Here is a 21,500-nt window from a genome sequence, read left to right on the forward strand (position 1 = left end):
AGTCTCAGTGTGCTGGTACTACCATAAGTAAATAGTTTAATTTTCCCTAATTTAATACATACTCCACGCTAACTAAATCATAACATCAGCACAGTGTAAACAACCTTTGAATGCAAGGCATCCCTCACCCCTGCCAGCACATCTACCTTTGGCCTTTTTATTCTTTTTGTTTTGTTGTGGTGGTTTCTTTGGAAGAGATGGGGTAAGCAGGCAGTGAATAAAACAATTCTGACAAAAGTTTACAACAAATCTAGTCTATCACTTATGGTTCCCATACCTGTTCCAATTCCTTCCAAATATTGTTACATTCCATCAAGAGTTCTTTCTTGGCATCTACAGGACAAAGTTCACTGGTGCATTCTGCCTTGGTGGGTGCTGCATTGATGGGTTCAGCCTAATAACAAGCAAACAGAACAGTTATCGTGTATATCTACAATAATTATTACCAGTTACAGAATCATACCTGCCACTTCAGGTCAAATATGCAACAGAATGCAAAGCTTTCAATTAAGTAAAATCAGCTAACTATATGACTATAGTAAAATCAGAAGACACGAATAATTCACTTTTAAAATTGAATCACAAAATCCTAAATTTTCAAATCTGCTTTGATTACCTGCAATGGCTTTTCTTTTCAACAACTTTAATACAGAAACAATAAGAGAATCTCACATCTACAAAGTTATGCTTTTCCTCCATATATCTGCAAAATTCTTAAGCAGTTACTTCTGCTCTGTCTTCCAATAAATGTCCTAATCTATTTCTCCTTCACTACAATTCAGAATATTTTTGATTAACAAATTAAAGCATCCTCAAAATTACTAGAAAAACAAACAAAAGAGTAAAAAAAAAATACAGGCAACCAAGGAAAGAGGGCACCAAGACATCCGAGAGAAAAATTAATCCAAGTTAAAATAAAAACTTTGAGAAATGTTGGGTCAGAGAGAAACACACACAATTTCAGAAATTTACTCCCAGTTAAATCTATTAAAATACCCAAATGACGACAGCGGCTAAGATGGGAAACATCTTAACAAGAAGGGCCAAAATGGCACTCAAAGGAAACTTTTCTCCCCAAGGTAAAACAACCAATAGAAACTTCCTAGATGTACTAGATGCAGAAAGCCTTTAAAAATACTTAAGTGGATCACTAAGTCAACCAGATTAAAGAGATTAAAAAAAAGATCTAATATACATCTCTTAATAATGCACAAATTTCTAACTCAACTTTTTGTTCATTTTCAGAATAAAAACACAGAATCAGAGAAAATTATGTCAAAATCCCAAGTAAATTAAAAGGAGTCAAATATTCAGCTAGTACTCCCAAAGTTCAAGGACAAAAAAAAATAAATCAGAACATCTCACTGAATGCTGGAACTATTCTAGAGTACTGAAAGGTAGCAATACTTCTACTAATCTTCCAGGCTAATTTATTGCATCAATAATTAAAAACAGAACCCTAGAATACCTAGCTTGCCATGATCTGATAAAGTCTAAAGAGCATAGTTTTAGCAAAGGAAAATCATTATCTTCTTAAGAGCAAGAGCCTTGGAATGTTTCCATCATATAAAAGAGAAGTAGTTCACATAATTTATTAAGACTTCTGAAATGCCTCAAGCAAAGACTGCCTAGAAGAAACTAAGAAATAAACTAAACAGCCTTGAGATGCAATGTACTTTTTTTCTGAGACATAAAAAACTGTCAAGGAGACAAACAAAGGGGGTTTGAGTGGGGGAAAAAAAAAGAAAAGAAAAAAGGGAAGGAAGAAAAAGTACCCAACCTTTTGAAAGTTTGAAAAGGATCTTGGGGTGGAATAAAAAATCCATATTCCCCCTGCTGTCCCCTGCAATAATACAATTAATCACCATACAAGTATTATATGAAATAAAACTCTGAATACACAGCCAGGAAAAAAACCACTATACAAAAATGATCAAATGATTCTGTTATTCTTGGCTTTAAATTTTTAGACAACGTTTCAGAATGTACACATTGTGAGATATGAGAGGCAAGCCAAACTGACTTGTGATCCTTTATGCTGTGCTCTTAATTACCTCACATAGTGCATATACAGGAGTATCATATTCAGATGGTTTTTCCTTGTAGCTTGCAGTTTTCCCTATTTTTGTATGGTTAAATTAGGTTTCTATTTTTACACCATACCTGAAAACTGAAGGCTTTTTTGGCATGTCATGACTATCAATGCATTCCAATTTCAATACGTTATTCCTTCTGACTCTGTTTTAGGACTACATAATTAGGTAGAAACTACAAGGCCCACACCAAGACTTTAAACCATCTTGTCCGGGAGCTGCTTTATGCTGATGACGCCACCCTTGTTGCCCACACAGAAGCAGCTCTGCAGCGTTTAACATCCTGCTTTGCAGATGCTGCTGAGCTCTTTGGGCTGGAAGTCAGCTTAAAGAAGACAGAGGTCCTCCATCAACCTGCACCTCAGGAAGTCTCCCATCATCCCCATATCACCATTGGCCGATCAGAACTCAGATCAGTCCAGCAGTTTAATTACCTCAGTAACCTCATCTCCTCGGATGGTAAGATTGACGGGGAGATAGACAACAGGTTAGCAAAGGCATAGAGTGCTTTTGGAAAACTCCACAAAAGAGTATGGCATAATAAACACTTGAAGAAAAGCACCAAGATCAGTGTTTACAGAGCCATAGTGCTGTCTACTCTCCTGTATGGTTCCAAATCATGGGTCATCTACCGCCACCACCTGCGTCTCTTAGAACGCTTCCATCAACGCTGCCTCCGTACAATCCTAAACATCCACTGGTCAGATTATGTGACCAATACATCTGTTCTAGAGCAAGCAGCAGCCACAAGTATTGAGGCCATGTTACTGAGAACGCAGCTGCGATGGGCAGGGCACGTCTCCAGGATGAAGGACGACCACCTCCCTAAGATCCTGCTCTATGGTGAACTTGCCACTGGCTGCTGCAAGAGAGGAGCCCCGAAAAAAAGATACAAGGACTCCCTGAAACAACATCTCAGCCTTGGCCATATTGATCAACATAACTGGTCTACTCTGGCCTCAAATCGGGAGGCCTGGAGACACACCATCTATAACGCTGCTGTCTCCTTTGAGAACACACGCAGGATCACTCTCGAGGAAAAAAGGCAACGCAGAAAGAACCGTGCATTGCAGAATACACCATCTAAGGAGTCTTTCTGCTGTGCCTTTTGCAATCGGATATGTCTGTCTCGTATTGGCCTCATAAGCCACCAGCGTGCCTGTAGCAAATGTGGATAGAGCCTTCCCAAATCTTCGTTCGCGAAGCCCAGCCATGAATGAACATGCAGGGACAAAAAGTGTGCATTGTAGACTCTATGCCAGCCAAGCAAACAGGTAAGCTTTAGGAAAGTGACAGAATCACATAATCCGTCAGATTAGGAGGGACCACAGAGGGTCATCTGGTCCCAACTCCCTGTTCCAGCGGGGTCATCGTAGAACACGTTGCACAGGATTGCGTCCAGACGGTTTCTGATTATCTCTAATGAGGGAGACTCCACAGCCTCTCTGGTCAACCTGTTCCAGTGCTCGGTCACCCACAGTTGTTCCTCAGGAACAGTGTGGCCAGCAGGAGCAGGGAAGTGATCCTTCCCCTGTACTCTGCATTGGTGAGGCCACACCTTGAGTATTGTGTTCAGCTCTGGGCCCCTCAGTTCAGGAAGGATATTGAGGTGCTGGAGCGGGTCCAGAGACTGGTGAAGGGACTGGAGCATAAGTCCTATGAGGAGAGGCTGAGGGGAGCTGGGGTTATTTAGTCTGGAGAAGAGAAGGCTTAGAGGCGACCTCATCACTCTCTTCAACTACCTGAAGGGAGGTTATAGCCAGGCGGGGGTTGGTCTCTTCGCCCAGGCAACCAACAATAGGACAAGGGGACATGGGCTCAAGCTCTGCCAGGGGAGGTTTAGGTTAGATGTTAGGAAGAAATTCTTTACAAAGAGGGTTATCAGGCATTGGAACGGCCTACCCAGAGAGGTGGTGGATTCACCATCCCTGGAGGTTTTTAAAAAGAGATTGGACGTGGCCCTTAGTGCCATGATACGGTAATTGGAGTTGGATCAGGGGTTGGACTTGATGATTTTGGAGGTCTTTTCCAACCCAATCTATTCTATGATTCTATGATATTCATTTTGGTATTCCCGAAAAGAGCCCGGATCCATCCCCCTGGCACCCTCTCTTCAGACACTGATGAGCTGAAATGTGTCATATGCCCAAACGCGACCAACTACGGGAAGATACTCAGGGAGCAGAGAGGAAAGTAACTGCGGCCGCTGGACAAAGGCAGGAAGGCAGCAATTCACTTTAGGAAGGAGAACATATGAAGGACAGAAATAACACCGCAAAAGCGATGACAAAAAGAAAGCAGAAGGGAGGCAGGGAGCCCCCGCTCCACCCGAGCGGCGGGGAGGGACAAGGTGGTCGGTCTCCCCTCACGGGCGAAGGGCGAACACCGCCCCTTCTCAGGCGGGAAAAGCCAGCGCGCCCCCTCCACGGCCGCCCCACGCCCCAGCGGCCGCGATCTCATCCCGGCCCCGCGGTGCCTGAGCGGCGGGACCCCCTCGTTATCCCTGGATCCCGCCGGGAATCCCCGCCGCCCGCTCCCAACCGTTACTACCATGCCGTCTTCGCGCGCGCCGTTCCTCAGCCGTGAGTCATTGGCGGAGCGCCCGGCGCGCGGCGGTGACGTACCATGATGGCGGCCGCCGAGCCCGAGCGCAAGCGAAAGGCTCCGGAGGCGGCGGCGGGCGAGGAGCGGGGAGCCGCGGAACTGGGGGAGTATGAGGACGAGGAGGAGCGCTGGGTCGGGCCGCTCCCAGGGGAGGCCGCGCAGGCGAAGAAAAGGAGAGGTAACGGAGGAGCGGAACGTCCACCGGCCGGACCCTGCGTTGGGGAGCGCTGCCCCGGGCCGGGTTCGGAGCGGCGGGAGCAGCCCCGGGGGAGGGCGGCTGGGCCCGTGTGTTCTGTAGCGGTGTCTGCCTTGCAAAATGGCCACGCTGTGTGGGAACCCTTCGGGTGCGGAGTAACAGCCCAGGGGCATCAGGGGCTGAGAAAATTGGAGCTGTTCAGCCTGGAGATGAGGAAGTTCGCGGAGAACTCAGCAACCTTTCAGTGTCTGGACGGGGCTACAGGGAAAACGGAGAGGGACTCTTCGTCAGGAACTGTAGTGACAAGACAGGGAGTAATGGGTTCAAATTGAAAAGGGGAAAGTTTAGGTTAGATATTAGGAAGAAATTCTTCGTTGTGAGGGTAGTGAGATACTGGAACAGGTTGTCCAGGAGGGTTGTGGATGCCCCAACCCTGACAGTGTTCAAGTCCAGGTTGGAAAAGGCCTTGAGCAACCTGGTCTGTTGGGAGGTATCCCTGCCTATGGTGGGGGGGGGTTGGGACAAGATGATCTTTAAGGTCCCTTCCAACCCCTTAACATTCTATGATTTATGATTTCTGCTTTCTCTCGTGGACACTATCAGGCTCAGAGCCCCTGCTGTGCAGACTGAAGCTTTGCTGTTTAGGGCTGTGGAGTTCGTCTGTTTTCTGGATCATCGCCCTAAAATGGAGATGCCTCTAGGCTGTATTTTGAGGCATGGTATTGATGACTGCAGCAACTCTCAGCTTTCCAGGTGTCATTGTAAAGTAAATGTGCCTCTAACGATGATCAGCACGTGCAGGTTCAGTAACAAATGCCATTTGCAGGTGTTAACAGGGTGTAAAAATCAAGAGACAAATGCCAAAATCAGATTGTTTTGGGTGAGCCAGTTAAACAATGAAAGAGATAGGTGTCTGTCAGTACTTGGACTTTAAACTACAAGACCTGGGTGAGATCATGAATCTCTTAACAACAGGGATACATTTTGTTTTGGAATAAAATAAGGTGGAGAGAACCCTCCCTTTTCTGGAAGTAAATTGTTGATTTTTATTTTTTTCATATATTGAGACAGCTGAGGTAATAGTTGCTTTAAAAGGGAAAAGCAGTATGAGTTCAAGCAGAGTTTGAGTGGTTTTAGTCCACTAAAAATTTGAGTGCAAAGCCAGATCTAAAAGCCCTTTTATTATGTTTGTACAAAATCCTAGCATATTTTAGACTGAAATATGAATAAGCAATTCAAGTGAGGGAGAACAGAAGCTGTACCTTTATGAAAAAAAACCTTCCTGATTTTTCTTTTTATTCTGTGTAGTTCTTGAATTTGAACACGTTTACCTTGAAAATCTACCATCTGCTTCAATGTATGAACGCAGTTACATGCACAGAGATGTCATTACACACGTAGCGTGTACTAAGTAAGTATCTTTTTTTCCGGGCTATTTCTTTGTCAGGGGTGTATTTTTATATATGATAAGAAGTTTTCATTTTAAATGTTTAGTAATGGAAAGTTACAGTGTCCTGTAACTTTTAAAAGTTTCGGTTTTTTTTTTTTTGAAAACTAAGTGCAAAGGAAAGGTTTACTTAGAAGGAAGATTAAAAAAAATGTTTACATAAACTAAAGGAGGGTCTTAAAATCCTTATCAAAATGTGCAGGATATACAGGAATAAGATTGACTGACTGCCTCTGAAAAAGCACCATTCAGCAGACTGCAGAGATCACACACACTCGCGCGCGCACACACACGTAAATAGTAACTACTGTGGACTAAAATAGGAGTTACATTTGCATATTCAGAAAGGATAGTGTTATAATTTTTCAGAGTGTTGACTTTTCATATATTAATCCAGAATGCATTAAAATACCTGTTTGCTTTTCCAGGAGTGATAGTACCCATTCAGACAGATTGTCACAGTAATTTCTTAAAAGTTCATCCTCTACAGAGTGTTAATTATGGTGCAGATTACTGACCAGTGGGAAAGTGTTATCTCTTTTCTTGTTTTTAATTTTCTTTTGTAATTGTAGGACAGATTTTATCATAACAGCCAGTCATGATGGACATGTAAAATTCTGGAAAAAAATAGAAGAAGGGATTGAGTTTGTTAAACACTTCCGAAGTCACCTGGGTGAGAAGTTGCTTTTTCTTCTTTAAAGGGCCTCACTTTTTCCTTCCCATTGATTTTGTTGTTTAAAGAGGGAGTGCAAATAGAGAGACAGATTCTGGGGTTCATTTGGTGCAGTCAGGAATTAATTGATATTTACCTGTCTTCCTTCGTTCCTCTGTCCTGTAATGTTTTGCCTCCAGACTGCAGGAGGGATAGGGTGAGAATAAAACATGTAGGACTCTGCTTGCACAGATCCCCTACATCCTTTGCATTACCTTGTGTCCTGCCTGTGGAAGAATATCTGGGACATAACTTAACAAGGTACATAACAGGGTTCCTAAAATCCAGAGGAGTTTAAAAATATGTTGCTTTAAATTAAGTTGTATTTTTTTGTCCCTTGTAGTAAGGAAAAAAGTGCATTTTTTTCATCTGGAGTTATTGTAACTGTAGAGTAAATTCTACATCATTGTTATGATTATTGGCCGAATTGCAATTAAGAGTAATTTTAACCCAATTTTCTAAGCTAATAAGTACACAGAGTTCTTCAACACTGTGCTGAGTGTTAAATAGACTGAACAGAAAATGACGCTCTCCATGGTGTTAGAAATTATCATATACCTGAAGGAAAAAACCCCTCAGTTTGATATGCTGACTGTTACAGTAAGAAAAATATTTAATAATAGGTAGTAAAAATAGTTTCCTTTTAGAGTTGCAAGAAATATTAAAGTAGGTTCTTGAGCTTAACTGTCAGATTCTCATTATATACAGAAGCAAAATGTGAAAACAAAACCTACCAGGCAAAAATAAGCATTATGAGAAATTTATGGAAGGTTCAATTGCAGAGTAATTTTGAGTATTGTGTGGTAATAGTCTACAGAGTTCTGCTGCGTTTTCCCTATTGAGAAATACAAGCTGAAGAGCACCTGATTTTTACCACATCATAATGTTCTCAATTTTATAAAATCAACATTTTAAATTGAAGTAATTGCCATTAAAATATTTCCCTTATGTAGGTGGTAAGTAGTTCATTGTCACATACCTAAGTCAAAACACTGATAGGATACCCAGTGGTGTTTTGGCATTTTTTTTAACAGTAATTTACTGAATTCAGGTAGTCTTTGAAGTAAAAAAGGTAGCAAAACAGTTGGGAGGCTTAAACTTCAGTAGGTTTTTTTCCTATATTATATTGAAATGAAGGATGTCCTTTCCCGTTTCTTAATAGTGTGTTAACCTTATTAACAGGTGTTATTGAGAGTATTGCTGTTAGTTCAGAGGGAGCATTGTTCTGTTCAGTTGGAGATGACAAAGCAATGAAGGTGTTTGATGTAGTCAACTTTGACATGATCAACATGCTGAAACTTGGGTAAGTTACTTAGTTTGGAAGTGTTTGTTTGGGATTATAAATGGGGATCATTTTGCTAAGAGGTAGGTCAATAATTTGGAGGTTTTGATGTTTCTCCCCTCACCCCCTCCCTAAATCAGATGAAGCTGAGTAAATTTCATTGTCTGAAATGAATCCAATGGCTGGAGACTGCCTGACTGAATAGAAAAATTTTGACTGGAACACTACAAGAGAGGAGTAGGAAAGGCATTTTCTCAGTTATGCACAAAGATGTGGTGTTTCTCCAAATGTTTAACAAGGCATAATTTTTTCTGTTGTTTGGCACTGAATTTAGAAATTACAGTCCACTAATGGTTCCACTAGAGAAGGGATTTGGCCTGTATATATGGTCTTATTTGTTGTCATAGGGATACAAATTTCCTTCTTCTGCTAGAAACAATGTTGCTTTCCTTCCTCTTGCTTTTGTAGCATTTTTGTAATTGCATGTTTTGTAGCTAAAGGATCTGGGAGCAATAAGAATGTATGTTACTACAATTATTAACAATACCAGAGAAAAACAAGCCCTACACTGTTACAAGGGTGGGTTTGAAGGTTTGGAGGATCAGTGAGTGCTGCATTAAGAATGGTGGAAATACTGTTTTTTTTCACAAGTCTTTTAGCATTGAAAAACTTATTCCTCCTACTCTACTACTTACTGGTTAATTGTGAAACTGAATAGAAGTATAAACTCAGGGAAAAAAGCTTGTGCTATCTGCTTTGCTAGTTACAGTTTTAATATCATTCTCCAGATAATGTACTTAGCCTATAGGAATTGATTCTCTCTTGGCTGTCTGCTGTGGAAAAATTCCAGTTAGCCTTTGTCTTTTGATTTTGCTGGTATTTTCTACATAGCAGCCCTGTACTGTCTCTACAAAAATCAATAGAATTATACATAAGCAAAAAAAAAAACAAAGCTGTTACAATAGAAGATGCCCTTTTTTGTTGTTGCTTGAGACTTCAGGGAAAAATGAGGTAGAATTTAAATCAGTTTTGCTTCAGGAATCCTGCGAGAATGCTACTGATAACATTTTTCTGTAGTAGATTCCCTGATTTATCTTTAAATAGATTTTTTCCAACCTTGGTAATCAAGATCCCCATGCTTTATGCTTCCATCAGTGATCTGGACAAGGCTGGCTATTTCTGCAGAGACTTCATACTTATTTATTTGATCCTGTTCTTTCTGGTGAACCTGAGACGAAGTCCTGGTTATGTTTTTCTCTACCAGACAGGCATTGAAAATCCAAATTATTAGTGTCTATCATAATAGTGTCCTTTAGCGTCTGTTAATTTGATTTGTGAAAGGATACTAAATATGACTTTCCTATGGAAAAGGAATATCATTGCTTTGAGGTCTGCCATTTAGTTTGAGTTCTGGTTCTCAATCTTTGCTTACAGACTGTAAAACAGACATAACTTATATTATTGAACATATTTCTGTCTTATTTTATTTGTAGAATGTGTTTTTGCAAGTAGCAAATGAGTTCCTTCTTAGATGCATTCACAACTCTTATTGAATATAGGGAGATTGTCTTAATTTTGTTTATATCACTTGGGTTTTTTGTTGTGGGAGTTATTTTTTTGGCAAGATGTAGTTGACCTTTCCTGTAAGTGTATGGCAGAGGTGCAGTTGTCTTCATTTCTAATGAAGCATTAATCACTTAACAGATGGAAGAGAATATTTGATTTCAAGTGTACAGCGTAACTCAACTCTTATCTAACACCATTCCTTCTTTCTTTATTTGCTTTTTTCTCCTTCCACTCTCTGTTGCAGCTACCACCCTGGCCAATGTGAATGGGTATATTGTCCTGGAGATGCCATATCTTCTGTTGCAACATCCGAGAAGAGCACAGGAAAAATATTCATATATGATGGCCGAGGAAATAACCAGCCACTTCATGTTTTTGATAAACTCCATACATCCTCGCTTACTCAGATACGGCTGAACCCTGTCTACAAAGTAGTTGTGTCTTCTGACAAGTCTGGAATGATCGAGTACTGGACTGGTACACCTCACGAATATAAATTCCCCAAGAATGTGAACTGGGAGTATAAAACAGATACTGATCTGTATGAATTTGCTAAATGCAAGGCTTACCCATCCAGTATAAGTTTTTCACCTGATGGCAAGAAAATGGCCACTCTTGGGTCTGACAGAAAAGTTAGAATTTTTCGTTTTCTGACGGGGAAGCTTATGAGAGTCTTTGACGAATCTCTGAGTGTGAGTTTTGTCTTGTTTCTCTTTCTTTAAGTCATTTTCTGTACTTATTTGAATTTATTTGCCAGCACATTCACCTAAGTTAATCATTTGTTTCTAAAAGCGAACTTCCTTCCTATATTTTTCTTGCAGAAAAGGCCTTCCATGTTCTCTTCGTTGCCCTCTGTATTGCTTTGTCCCAAATGAATTCTTACAGATTTATGTTACTTACATAGTGAAACAGGTGTTGATTTTCATCTGTTTTCATACTGCTAGATTACATTTTACTAGAAAGCAATTACAGAGAATTTCAAATAATATTGCACACCTTTCTTTGCTTAAGCCTGGTCCTATAACATGCCTATTGCATGATGAAAATAAAGAAAGCATTACTTGTATTTGTTTAAATTCTTCATTTGAGTGGAGTAGTCTCAGTTGAATTTGGTATTTTCTAATCATGTGGATTAGTGTTTTGCTGTATAAAAAGTTTAAAATATGTTAATATAATAGTGATGTGGAGTTTTTTTCTGTAGATGTTTACCGAACTTCAGCAGATGAGACAGCAACTACCAGACATGGAGTTTGGCCGACGAATGGCAGTCGAGCGTGAGCTGGAGAAAGTGGATGCAGTAAGATTAATTAATATAATTTTTGATGAAACTGGACACTTTGTTCTCTATGGAACAATGTTGGGCATTAAGGTCATCAATGTAGAGACTAACAGGTAAGTTCCAGTGACACACATTGAGATAACATTTCTGTTTCAAAGTCTGTATTCAGTCACATCTATAGCATATTTAAAACTTGATATGGCTGTGGAGGTCTCCAGACTTTTTGTGCTGTTATTTGGGAGCCTTACATTAGACTGTAGAGAAGATAGCCCCATGCTTTATAATGAGTTGTTGCAGATTAAAGCTTAGTAAAATAAGGACAAAACACGGCAGGCATATGTGTATTAAAAATGTGTAACCTATTAATCTCTGGCCAACTGGATGGGATAATGTAAAGTAAATGTGGATCATTTAGTTGGGATTTTATTATGTATAGAGGCTGACTGGTAAATTAGGTAGCAAGTTTGAGTAGAGAAACATCTTAATTAATAAATAATTACTTGGAGAGGATTTGGGAATTTTGCTCTGAGTCCTGCAGTCAGAAAGGAGACATTCTGTGACTGTGAGCAGCTGACAGTAGTTACACCTCTTTACATCTTGTACTTCAGGTGCATTCGTATCTTGGGAAAACAAGAGAACATCAGAATGATGCAACTAGCTTTATTCCAAGGAGTGGCAAAGAAACATCGTGCTGCAATCACTATAGAGATGAAAGCATCTGAAAATCCTGTTCTCCAGAATATCCAGGCAGATCCAACAGTAGTCTGCACAGCTTTTAAAAAAAATAGGTTTTACATGGTGTGTGTAGTTTCTATTTAAATTCTTGTATTGATGTTTTCTTTACATTATTTTTTGTTTTTCTCCTTATACCTTTCTAGTGCTTTTTGTCTTGAGTATTTGCTAAAAAAACTTTCCTAGAGGAGCTCCTTTATACTGCAAGTAAATTCTGGAATTTTTAGCTTGAACTATTTATACATTGGCTAGAAATAGCTTTAATTTTTTCACATTGCTCAAGCAGTTAAATAAAGGGGGGTTGTTTCGGATATCCAAATTTTTATTCTCCAAGAAGATGATATCCTTTTGTTCTAGTTGAAAAATAATTAAGAAGATTTAAAAAAACTAACCAGATTTTATATAGAAACAATGATTAACTGTACGTATAAAAAATGTAATAGAAAAAAAATTCAGACCAGCATCAGGACTCGGTAGCAATACAGACATAGCAGGCAACCAAGAAAGATAGGAGTCATTTTCCTGTTCACAATTTGATTTTTATGTGAGATGCAATTAATAAGCCAAACAGACAAGCAAGTCCAGAGAAGGTAGTAGTTGATTTGATAGGTGATAGCCATAGAGGTTAGAGATTGGGCTGTCTGTTATGACTTAGATTTGCTGGTTGTCTACAGTTTCGTGTTAATGTAGTATTGGAATAAGAGGATTTAGTTTGATTTCTTTAGTGCACCTAAAACTTTTGGCATGAAACCTGACAAATTTGTCTGAGTATAACAGAACAACCTGACATTCTCTGCTCCTTTTTAAAGAAAAAGTGCTGAACTACTGAGGAGTTCCTGTTCAAAAGGGGAGGAAGTCTAGAGATAATAGATTATAAGAAGTTACTTGGGATTTGCATGTAGTTGTACTGGAATTTGTGACTGTGGAAATGCTGGTAATGCACAGCACTGAAATGCAAGAATACGTCTGTGAATTGTCTTCCTACATTTCAAATTGAATTGGATGTTTAGCAGGTTGAATAATGACACTGATTTCTTGGGCACAGAGCATTGTGTAAGATAAGGGGAAAAAAGGAGATAAGCAAGCAGTTAACATTCTGTTCTTTTGTTCTTCAGTTTACTAAACGTGAACCAGAAGATACAAAGAGTGCAGATTCTGATAGAGATGTATTTAATGAGAAACCTTCTAAAGAAGAGGTCATGGCAGCCACTCAGGCAGAAGGTCCCAAAAGAGTCTCAGACAGTGCCATCATCCACACAAGCATGGGAGATATTCATATCAAGCTTTTTCCTGTTGAGTATGTATTTGGTAGTTTTTCTCTTGTTTTTGTTCCTTCTGTCCCTGGGGTTGCAATATCCAAGACTTATATTTCAAGCTAGGAATAGTTATTTTCTTTCCCGTTTTTGACTGTCCTTGTTTCTTGACAGTTTCTTAATACATCAAGCTAGGAATGTGACTCTGGATGAACAGAAAGTAGGGTTAAAATAGGTCTAAATAACAGTTTGGGGCACAGGAGTTTTTTAAATTCCATTTTGTTTTATTTAATTATTGGTTCAGGGGGACTGTTCCTTTCTTAACTTTTGTTTGTTCCCCCAACTGCAGATGTGGAGAGGTAACCACACTCTTCTGTGTAAGCTACGTATTAGTGTAAGGCAGAGCTGTTTGGTTCCATCTGGAAATAAAGTGATGTTGGCAGCAGCAGAACATTTGGCCAGGAGGTCTGTGCAAGCCATAGGAATAGTAGTTGCAACTTCAAAATGTGGCCAGAGTACTACATTTTATGTTATTTCAGGTCCTCTAAGAGCAGTATGACATTTATATCAGCATATAATATTAGTGCTGTGTATATCCAAAACAAGGCATACGATATTACCAGAGTTGCTTATTGTTAAGTTTGTCCTTTCTTGTTTTCTAGTATTTTCTCCCAGCTGAGCTTTGAATTTAAAATCTCTTTAGTGTGATTAAAACTAAAGAAGAGCATATAGGATATAGGTTTGTATGCCGTTTAAGTCTTTGGCCATTTTGTTGTGAAATGAAGTTGTGAATGACTAAGTGCTGCTCAGCAAGAACTGGGACTATAATCTTGTCTGTTCCTTTAGTTATATCACTGGTGCTGTTTTTCATAAGATAGTCTGGAGTGTCATTAAAACCCAAGATAATGTTCCTTGTCACAGCTAGAGTAACTCTACAGCTATGGACTCGGCCATTTTCTCATTATTGGGAAAATGGGTGACTGTAAACTTGTCAGTGTAAATCTACCTTGGCTACTAATGCATTTCAAAAAAATAGCAAAAGAGCTACCACAAAGAATTTTCACTCTGGTAGCATCTCTCAGAAATAAAAAATCAAGTCACAGAGGTTGAAGGGGTTGTCCCTTTTTTTCCCTGAATAGTAAGATTCCACCTCTTCACGAAACAATGTTAACAAGTAGTTTCAGAGAAGGAAAACTGACTGTGCTGACTGCAAGTTATATAATATTAAAACATTTTATTTTTACAGTTTTACTTGTATGCAACACTGGACACCTTGCATGTGTATCTTAAAAGAAGTGTAGAGGTAAAAGAGTGAACAGCTTTCTGCTTAGGAGCATACACAGTTTATTTACAAAATTATTAGTCTAAGTAGAAAGCTGGGGAACCTCTAATCAATTGTTCCTTGAACTAGGTCTTGAGGAGATAATTAATTTTCTGACTGTCATTGTTTAACCCCCAGCCAGCAACTAACCCCCCCACAACTGCTTGCTTGCATCCCTCTTGTAGGGATGGAAGGGGGAGAGTAGGAATAAGAAAACTTATGGGCTGAGGTAGAGACAGTTTAGTTGGGAAAGCAAAAGCCACGCACACAAGCAAAACAAGGAATTAATTCACCACTACTGTCGTGGTTTGAGATAGCCCCAAAATCTAATTCCCTAGTCTAAGCCCCCTCCCACATCTCAACCTAATGTGAGATGGTTTTTTTCCAGACAAAACACACCAGACTCCAAACAGGGGAAAGGGAATATATTACAATGACTGTACAAATAAATACTATAACACATTATACACACGATCACAATTATCTCTACCATGACATATGGTATTTACAATGGATCAGATCTCTTCTCCCCTCCAAATAAAAGTCCAGGAGGGAAAGAAGGACAGATCCCTTCCAGTCTCAAAGCAGGAGGATCTTCCAAGGCAGCAGGTTTCTCCTCATCTCATGCATGCAGCAGCTGTAACTGGATTGTTGTAGCTGGATCCCTTTTCAATACACACAAGGGGGTCTCCAAGCCCCTCAGCTCTCCTTCGGTCCAAGCGAAGGCCTCACCTGTGGACTGCCAGCAGGGACAAGACTCGCGTCACCACGGGTATATCACGAAATGCAGGGGCATCTTTGTGACAGTCCCTTCCTCAGGGGATTCACCCCTGAGTCAGAACATCTTGGGCAGCATTCAGTTGCAAGCCTTTGCCTCAAGAGTTCTACCAGAGCTCCTGTGCTCTGTCTCAGGCTGCCAGGCTTGTCAGCAGCAGCGAGGGGGGCCAAGGTCAACCCCCCCCTGCATTCCATCTGGCCGTCCCAGTCCAGCTCCGGGACGTCTTTTGAGCTTCTTAGCTCCTCTCTCTCTCTCTGGTGCTGCATGTCTAAAACTGCTCTCCAAAATAGGAGTCCATGTCCTCCTTTCCCGGAGGTCTCAAAGGAGTTTGGGGGTCTGGTATAGTTCTTACCCCAACTCTCTCTGTAGAGCTAGTTCTGCTCTCATCTGCTGCTGTTGGCTCTCTCTTGGCTCTCTGTCTCCTTCCAGGAGTTCTCTCTGTGTGCTGCATGCCATTTGCTGTTTGGTTCAGTTCTTATCTGTCCTGGCTCTCTGCCACTGTTTCTCTGGTCAGTTCCGGCTGCTGCTCTGCGCCCATGGAGAAAAACATCTCCCGGCATAACTACAGGCACTTAGTCCAGTCTAACACTGTTCCAAGTCTCTCCAGTCCCCCCCAGCCAGGGGCTGGGAGGCCCCAGAGGCCCCGAGGGGCTCAGAGCCCCTTCCTCGTGGCTCTACAACATGGCCACCACTCCTACCAACAACCAAAACTACAACTCATCTCTTCCGGTGAGCTTGTGATATGTTTACATTTTTGCAGGAGCACCCATTGGACAGAACTTCAAAACTTCCAGGGGTTTCCACCCCTTGGGGTCTACCACTTTTCTTAGCCTCTGGGGGAAAACAAGATCCAAACCACTACAACTACCCATGGATAGATGTTCCACCATTTCCCAGAAAACAATCATATATTACTTTGGAAGGCAAAACACCATCATTCCAAGTGTCCCCCACTTCTTCCCTCAGTTTTTATATGCTGAACATGATGCTGTATGGAATGGAGTGTCCTTATGGTCAGTTGGGGTCAGCTGTCTTAGCTCTGTCCCCTTCCAACTCCTTCTGCAGCTCCAGCCTCCTTGCTGGTGGGGTGGGGTGAGGAGCAGAAAAGACCTCGACACTGTGCTGCTCAGCAACAGCTTAAACATCCCTGTGTTGTCAGCACTGCTGCTGCCTTCCTGTGTAATCATTCAGCTTTGTACTCCTCAACTTTTTGCTTTCAGCTCTGGGTTTGAGAAGGTGGAGGATCTGTTTTTCCCTATTTGATGAAAGCCCTTTCTACACTGAGCTGAAACACTGTTCAGCACAGCAGGATCTTAGTCTCAACTGAAATCCTTATGGCCTTGTCACCAGACAAATATTTATTGTAGCCTTTGTTTTCTATTATATGATTTTAGGTGCCCCAAAACAGTGGAAAACTTCTGTGTGCACAGCAGGAATGGCTATTACAATGGACACATAATTCACCGTATCATCAAGGTAACTTGTAGCAAGTTAATTTTTTGTTGGTTTAGATAATGTACCCTAGTGGTCAGTCCTCTTTGCTAACCCTTTCATTCCTTTTTTGGAAAGAGGATTTTTGTAGTGGCTTTAGAATTCCCTATAAAGTCAGAGCAACTCTGATGTTCTAAACAGCTTAATCATTTACTAAAGTTGTTTAATAGTTGTACTGCAACTAAAAGGTGGCAGAAAACTGAAAGATAAGTTCAGTTATCCTGCTTGAATTAAGACTTCGTTTCATGTCAGAGGGCATTTCTTGTACGGCTTCTTATTTCTGCTGCACCAAATACAGCCAAAGTGTTTGCAGAAGGTCCAGTCAGGTTTCTGTCCTTTACTAGGAGGAACAGTGAGTGAGAAAACAGAAGTTGCTTTTTCACAAGTTGACTTGATTATCACTCAAAAGAGCCTTAAATGCATTTTAACACATTTTGTTAGGTTTGAAGTAGGTTTGAAAAAACGTCACCTGGCATAAAACACTTTTAGTTATTTATTCTATGCAATGATGTAATAACACATAATTTCTATGCAGGGTTTCATGATTCAGACTGGTGACCCAACTGGTACAGGAATGGGAGGTGAAAGTATTTGGGGAGGAGAATTTGAAGATGAGTTTCATTCAACTTTACGACATGACAGACCATACACACTCAGCATGGCTAATGCAGGACCAAATACCAATGGATCCCAGTTCTTTATAACAGTAGTGCCAACTGTAAGTAATATTAAAAGCTGAATTTAAGGCATGAGAGGCTAACTTGATAGTAAAAAATACAGTTTTTCTGATGCAAAAAGGACTGCACTAGTACTATCTAAATAATCTTTCCTTAATATTTTGCAAATAAATGCTGCACACCATGATGTATACTGTGTGGGGTTCATTGAAACCGTCCCTGAAGAAACAGAAAAGTATTTCTGTGAGTTGTGAACAAGAGGCCTTTTGCCTTTAATTGGAGTAAGGGTGACAAAACATTCTTAGGCATGTTTGCAATTATGTATCCCAGTAACAGTGATTTAAACTTGATGGAAATCTAGGTATTGTGTAGGTTGTTTAGGGTTTGGATATAGTGCCAGGATGTCTCCTTAAGTGTAGCTAATTGTAGCTATACAAAGATTCCATTGTTCAGGTTTGAAGATTTCCTTTGATCTGTGCATAATTTCAGAGCCCAAAAGAGAAATTTTGGTATGTGAGTCTAAGAGATACAAGACATGTATTCATAAATACTTTTTCAAAATCCAGTGTCTTTTTTTTAAAAAAAATAGCACATATCTGCCATAGTTTTGAAGTTTGTTAAGTTCTGTCAGTGCCTATATTCAAATTGGGCATACTCTATGAAAATTACTTTGAATTTAGTAGTATTCTGGACTGGCATTTCAAATTCCTCTGTGAAAATAGAGAGACTGGAACAGCACATCTGTGAACTGAGAATACACTTTAAAATAAACTATACAATGCTACTGCACTGGTAGAATGTGACCTCTGTAGTACTTAGAGAAAACAATTGAAAAGGTAAGTTCAAATGCATATGAGTGTGTATTAACTGCACCCCAGTATTTACTTGCATGCTGGTATTTACATAGTATTAGATGCCATGGTCTAGACATACAAAATGTATCCATTTGTACTTAGTTTCTTTCTGTTTTGGTACCTAACCTATGTGATGCTTTCTGTATTAACATGCTTTTTCTTTCTTCTCCTCTGCTCTCTAACAGCCATGGCTAGACAACAAGCACACTGTGTTTGGACGGGTGACTAAAGGAATGGAAGTTGTTCAGAGAATCTCAAATGTAAAAGTCAATCCAAAAACTGACAAGCCCTATGAGGATATCAGCATCATTAATATCACAGTGAAGTAAGGCAGGCGTTGAAGGTTCCTGCTTAAGCAGAAAAAAATGAGCATATGGGACCCAGAAAGGGACCTAGAAAGAACAGAAACATTTTAAATAATTTCTAGATATAGTGAGTACCAAGACAGAGCAATCACCAGTTCTACAATTTTTAATGTACCTAAAGTGCCCTAATTCTGTATTTCTGATAACTTTGTATTTTAAAGTAAAAACATAAGCATGTTTCTTATGAACTCTACTGTCTTTCTTCATCTTCCATGCAAAACTAAAGATAAAACCCCCCACTGTGTTCCATGATGGTGTTTGTAACTTTGTCAGGTTTATATGGCATCTTTTATTTTTAATTAATTCTTTTTTTAATACTTTTCATAGTATTGAAATCTTTGACAGAGGAAAAGGTCAGAAATCCTAAACTGCATAAACTCTTCAATCCTATGTCCATGTATCAAAAATTAGATTAAGTTATGATACTGTTTGCTATGACAAGCAAACAATGTAATCTACCTCTGTTCTTTAAAACTGCTTGTGTCCATGTCTTCTCTGTCCAAGAGCAATGATCAACTCTTAGAATGCCAGTGTATAAAGTCCTGTGCAATTTTTTTGGTGTTGCCAATGAATTTTTTTCTTTAAGTGTTTTCTTTCTCATTATTTTAGCATAGGGAGTCTCTTACCTGGCTTCATTTTTACTGGAAGTCCTACAAACATGATTGCTTCTACTGAAATGCTTAGTTTAATATAAATTATGGTAATAATCTCAACTAAGCTTTATGTCAGGTGATTCTGATGCAGTTAGAGAACAGAATCATAGAATCATTAAGGTTGAAAAAACCCTGTAAGATCAATAGGTCCAACTGCTAACCCACCACCACCACCACCACCTTCACCATTAAACCATATTCCAGGTGCCACAGCCATATGTTTTCTGAACACTTCCAGGGATGGTGTCTCCACCACTTCGTGGGCACTCCATTCGAATGCCTGACCACATGTCAGTGAAGAAATTTTTCCCAATATCCAATGGTATTTTGAGGCCATTTCCTCTTGTCATGTCAGAAGACACCAACACATACCTGTCCACACATCCTTTCGGGGAAGTTTAGAGAGCAATAACATCTCCCCTGAACCTCCTTTTCTCCTCAGCCGCTCCTAGTAGGACTTGTGCTCCAGACCCTTCACCAGCTCTGTTGCTCTTCTCTGGACATGCTCCAGCACCTCAATGTCCTTCTTGTAGTAAGTGACCAAAACTGAACACAGGATTCAAGGTGTGGCCTTACCAGTGCTGCATACAAAAGGGCCAATCACTGCCCTGGTCCTGCTGGCCACACTTGCTCATCCAGGCCAGGATGTCATTGGCCTTCTTGGCCACCTGGGCACATGCTGGCTCTTGTTCAGCTGCTGTCCACCATCACCCCCACGTCCTTTTAGTTGGGCAGCTTTCCAGTCATTCTGCCCCAGCCTTTACCTCATACCATTGACCTCAGCCCATGATCCAGTCTGTCCAGATCCCTCTGCAGAGCCTTCCTGCCCTCCAGCAGATCAAGACTCCCACCCAACTTGGAGTAATGTGCAAACTTACTGAGGGTGCACTCTATATTAAACAGGACTGGCCCCAATGCTGAGCCCAGGATGACCAGCTGCCAGCTGGATGTAACTCTATTCACCACCACTTTTGGAGCTTGTCCATCCAGCTAGTTTTTCACCCAGTGAAGAGTGCACCTGTCCAAGCCATTAGCTGTCAGTTTCCCCACAGCTACGTGGGAGACAGTGTCAAAGGCTTTACTAAAGTCCAGGCAGACAACATCCACAGCCTTTCCCTCACCCACTAGGTGGGTCACCAGGTCAAGCAGTGCCTGCATTTCATAAACCCATGCTATGCTGGCTGATCTTGATTGTCCTGCACATACCATGTGATGGACTCAGGATGAGCTGCTCCATAACCTTCACTGGCATTAAGGTTAGACAGACAGATCTGTAGTTCCCTGGACCCTTCTTCTGACCCTTGCAGATGGGAGTTAAAATTGCCAAATTTCAGTCACCTCCCCAGTTAGCCAGGACTGCTGGTAAATGATTGAAAGTGTCTTGATTAAGTCTCTTGGTGAAATGTCTTCCTCCAGTTTCATCAGTACCCCTAATGGATCTCATCTGGTCCCATAGACTTGCAGGTGTCTTAACTGATGTAGCTGGTCACTAACCATTTCTTCCTGGATTTCAGGGCCTTCATTTTGCTCCTCATCCCTGTCTTCCAGTTCAGGGGACTGGAAACCCTGAAGACAACTGGTCTTACTGTTAAAAGACTGAGACAAAGAAGGCATTAAGTACCTCAGCCTTTTCCTCATCTGTCATCACTGTTTTCCCCTGCATTCAGTAAAGGATGAAGATCCTCCTTCGCCCTCCTCTTGTTGCTGATGTACTTGTAAAAACATTTTTTGTTGTCTTCTCCAGCAGTAGTCAGATTAAGTTCTAGCTGGGCTTTGGCCCTTTTGATTTTCTCCCTGCATAACCTCACAACATCTTTGGAGTCCTGGTGAGTTGCCTGCCCCTTCTTCCAGACGTCATACACTCTCTCTCCCTGAGTTCCAGCTAAAGCCTTCCATTGAGGCAGGCTAGACTTCTTACCCACTGGCTCATCTTCAGCACATAGGGACACCCTGCTCCTGCACCTTTTTAGGATTTCCTTCTTGAACAATGTTCTGCTTTCCTGGACTCCTTTGGTCTTCAGGACTGACCTCTAAAAGGACTCTCTCAACTAGTTTGCTAAACAGGCCATAGTCTGCCCTCTGAAAGCCCAAGGTGGAAGATCTGCTGCCTTCTCTCCTTCTTCAAGAAGCAAAACCTTATTTGTGATCCCTCTGCCCATGAGAGCCTCTGACCAGCCCTCTGCTCACAAACAGCAGG

The 21,500-nt window shown here is 40.8% G+C and overlaps 2 protein-coding genes across 8 annotated transcripts in view; one reads left to right on the plus strand and one right to left on the minus strand.

Moving 5' to 3' along the window:
• CENPK (centromere protein K) overlaps nt 1-4,799 on the minus strand; it is a 22,322-nt gene extending 17,523 nt beyond the window's left edge. For 2 of the 5 annotated variants that reach the window (XM_064641933.1, XM_064641930.1), the window contains exons 1-2: nt 4,644-4,717; nt 278-394 (exon numbers count right to left, since the gene is read on the minus strand). In XM_064641933.1, coding sequence (XP_064498003.1) covers nt 278-394; nt 4,644-4,646 — 120 coding nt within the window. In that variant the 5' untranslated portion in view covers nt 4,647-4,717. Of the gene's footprint in view, nt 1-277; nt 395-1,780; nt 2,031-2,163; nt 2,249-4,643 lie in introns of those variants that run through there. The other 3 variants (XM_064641934.1, XM_064641931.1, XM_064641932.1) reach the window with 3 other exon arrangements.
• On the plus strand, nt 4,704-18,834 carry PPWD1 (peptidylprolyl isomerase domain and WD repeat containing 1). Of its 3 annotated transcripts, none has more exons than XM_064641920.1 (11): nt 4,704-4,875; nt 6,202-6,304; nt 6,913-7,013; nt 8,235-8,355; nt 10,145-10,592; nt 11,102-11,292; nt 11,788-11,977; nt 13,027-13,208; nt 16,658-16,739; nt 17,290-17,472; nt 18,471-18,834. In XM_064641920.1, exons 1-11 carry the CDS (start codon nt 4,719-4,721, stop codon nt 18,612-18,614), a joined length of 1,902 nt encoding a protein of 633 aa, XP_064497990.1. In that variant the 5' UTR covers nt 4,704-4,718; the 3' UTR covers nt 18,615-18,834. The 3 variants fall into 3 exon arrangements, with proteins under 3 accessions (XP_064497990.1, XP_064497991.1, XP_064497992.1); XM_064641921.1 differs by having other exon boundaries at nt 4,814-4,875; nt 5,497-6,304; XM_064641922.1 differs by lacking the exons at nt 4,704-4,875; nt 6,202-6,304; nt 6,913-7,013 and adding an exon at nt 7,210-7,313.
• Nucleotides 18,835-21,500: the final 2,666 nt, after the last annotated feature.

The sequence above is a fragment of the Pseudopipra pipra genome, chromosome Z (genome assembly GCF_036250125.1).
Source record: "Pseudopipra pipra isolate bDixPip1 chromosome Z, bDixPip1.hap1, whole genome shotgun sequence".
In the NCBI taxonomy this organism is placed as follows: Eukaryota; Metazoa; Chordata; class Aves; order Passeriformes; family Pipridae; genus Pseudopipra; species Pseudopipra pipra.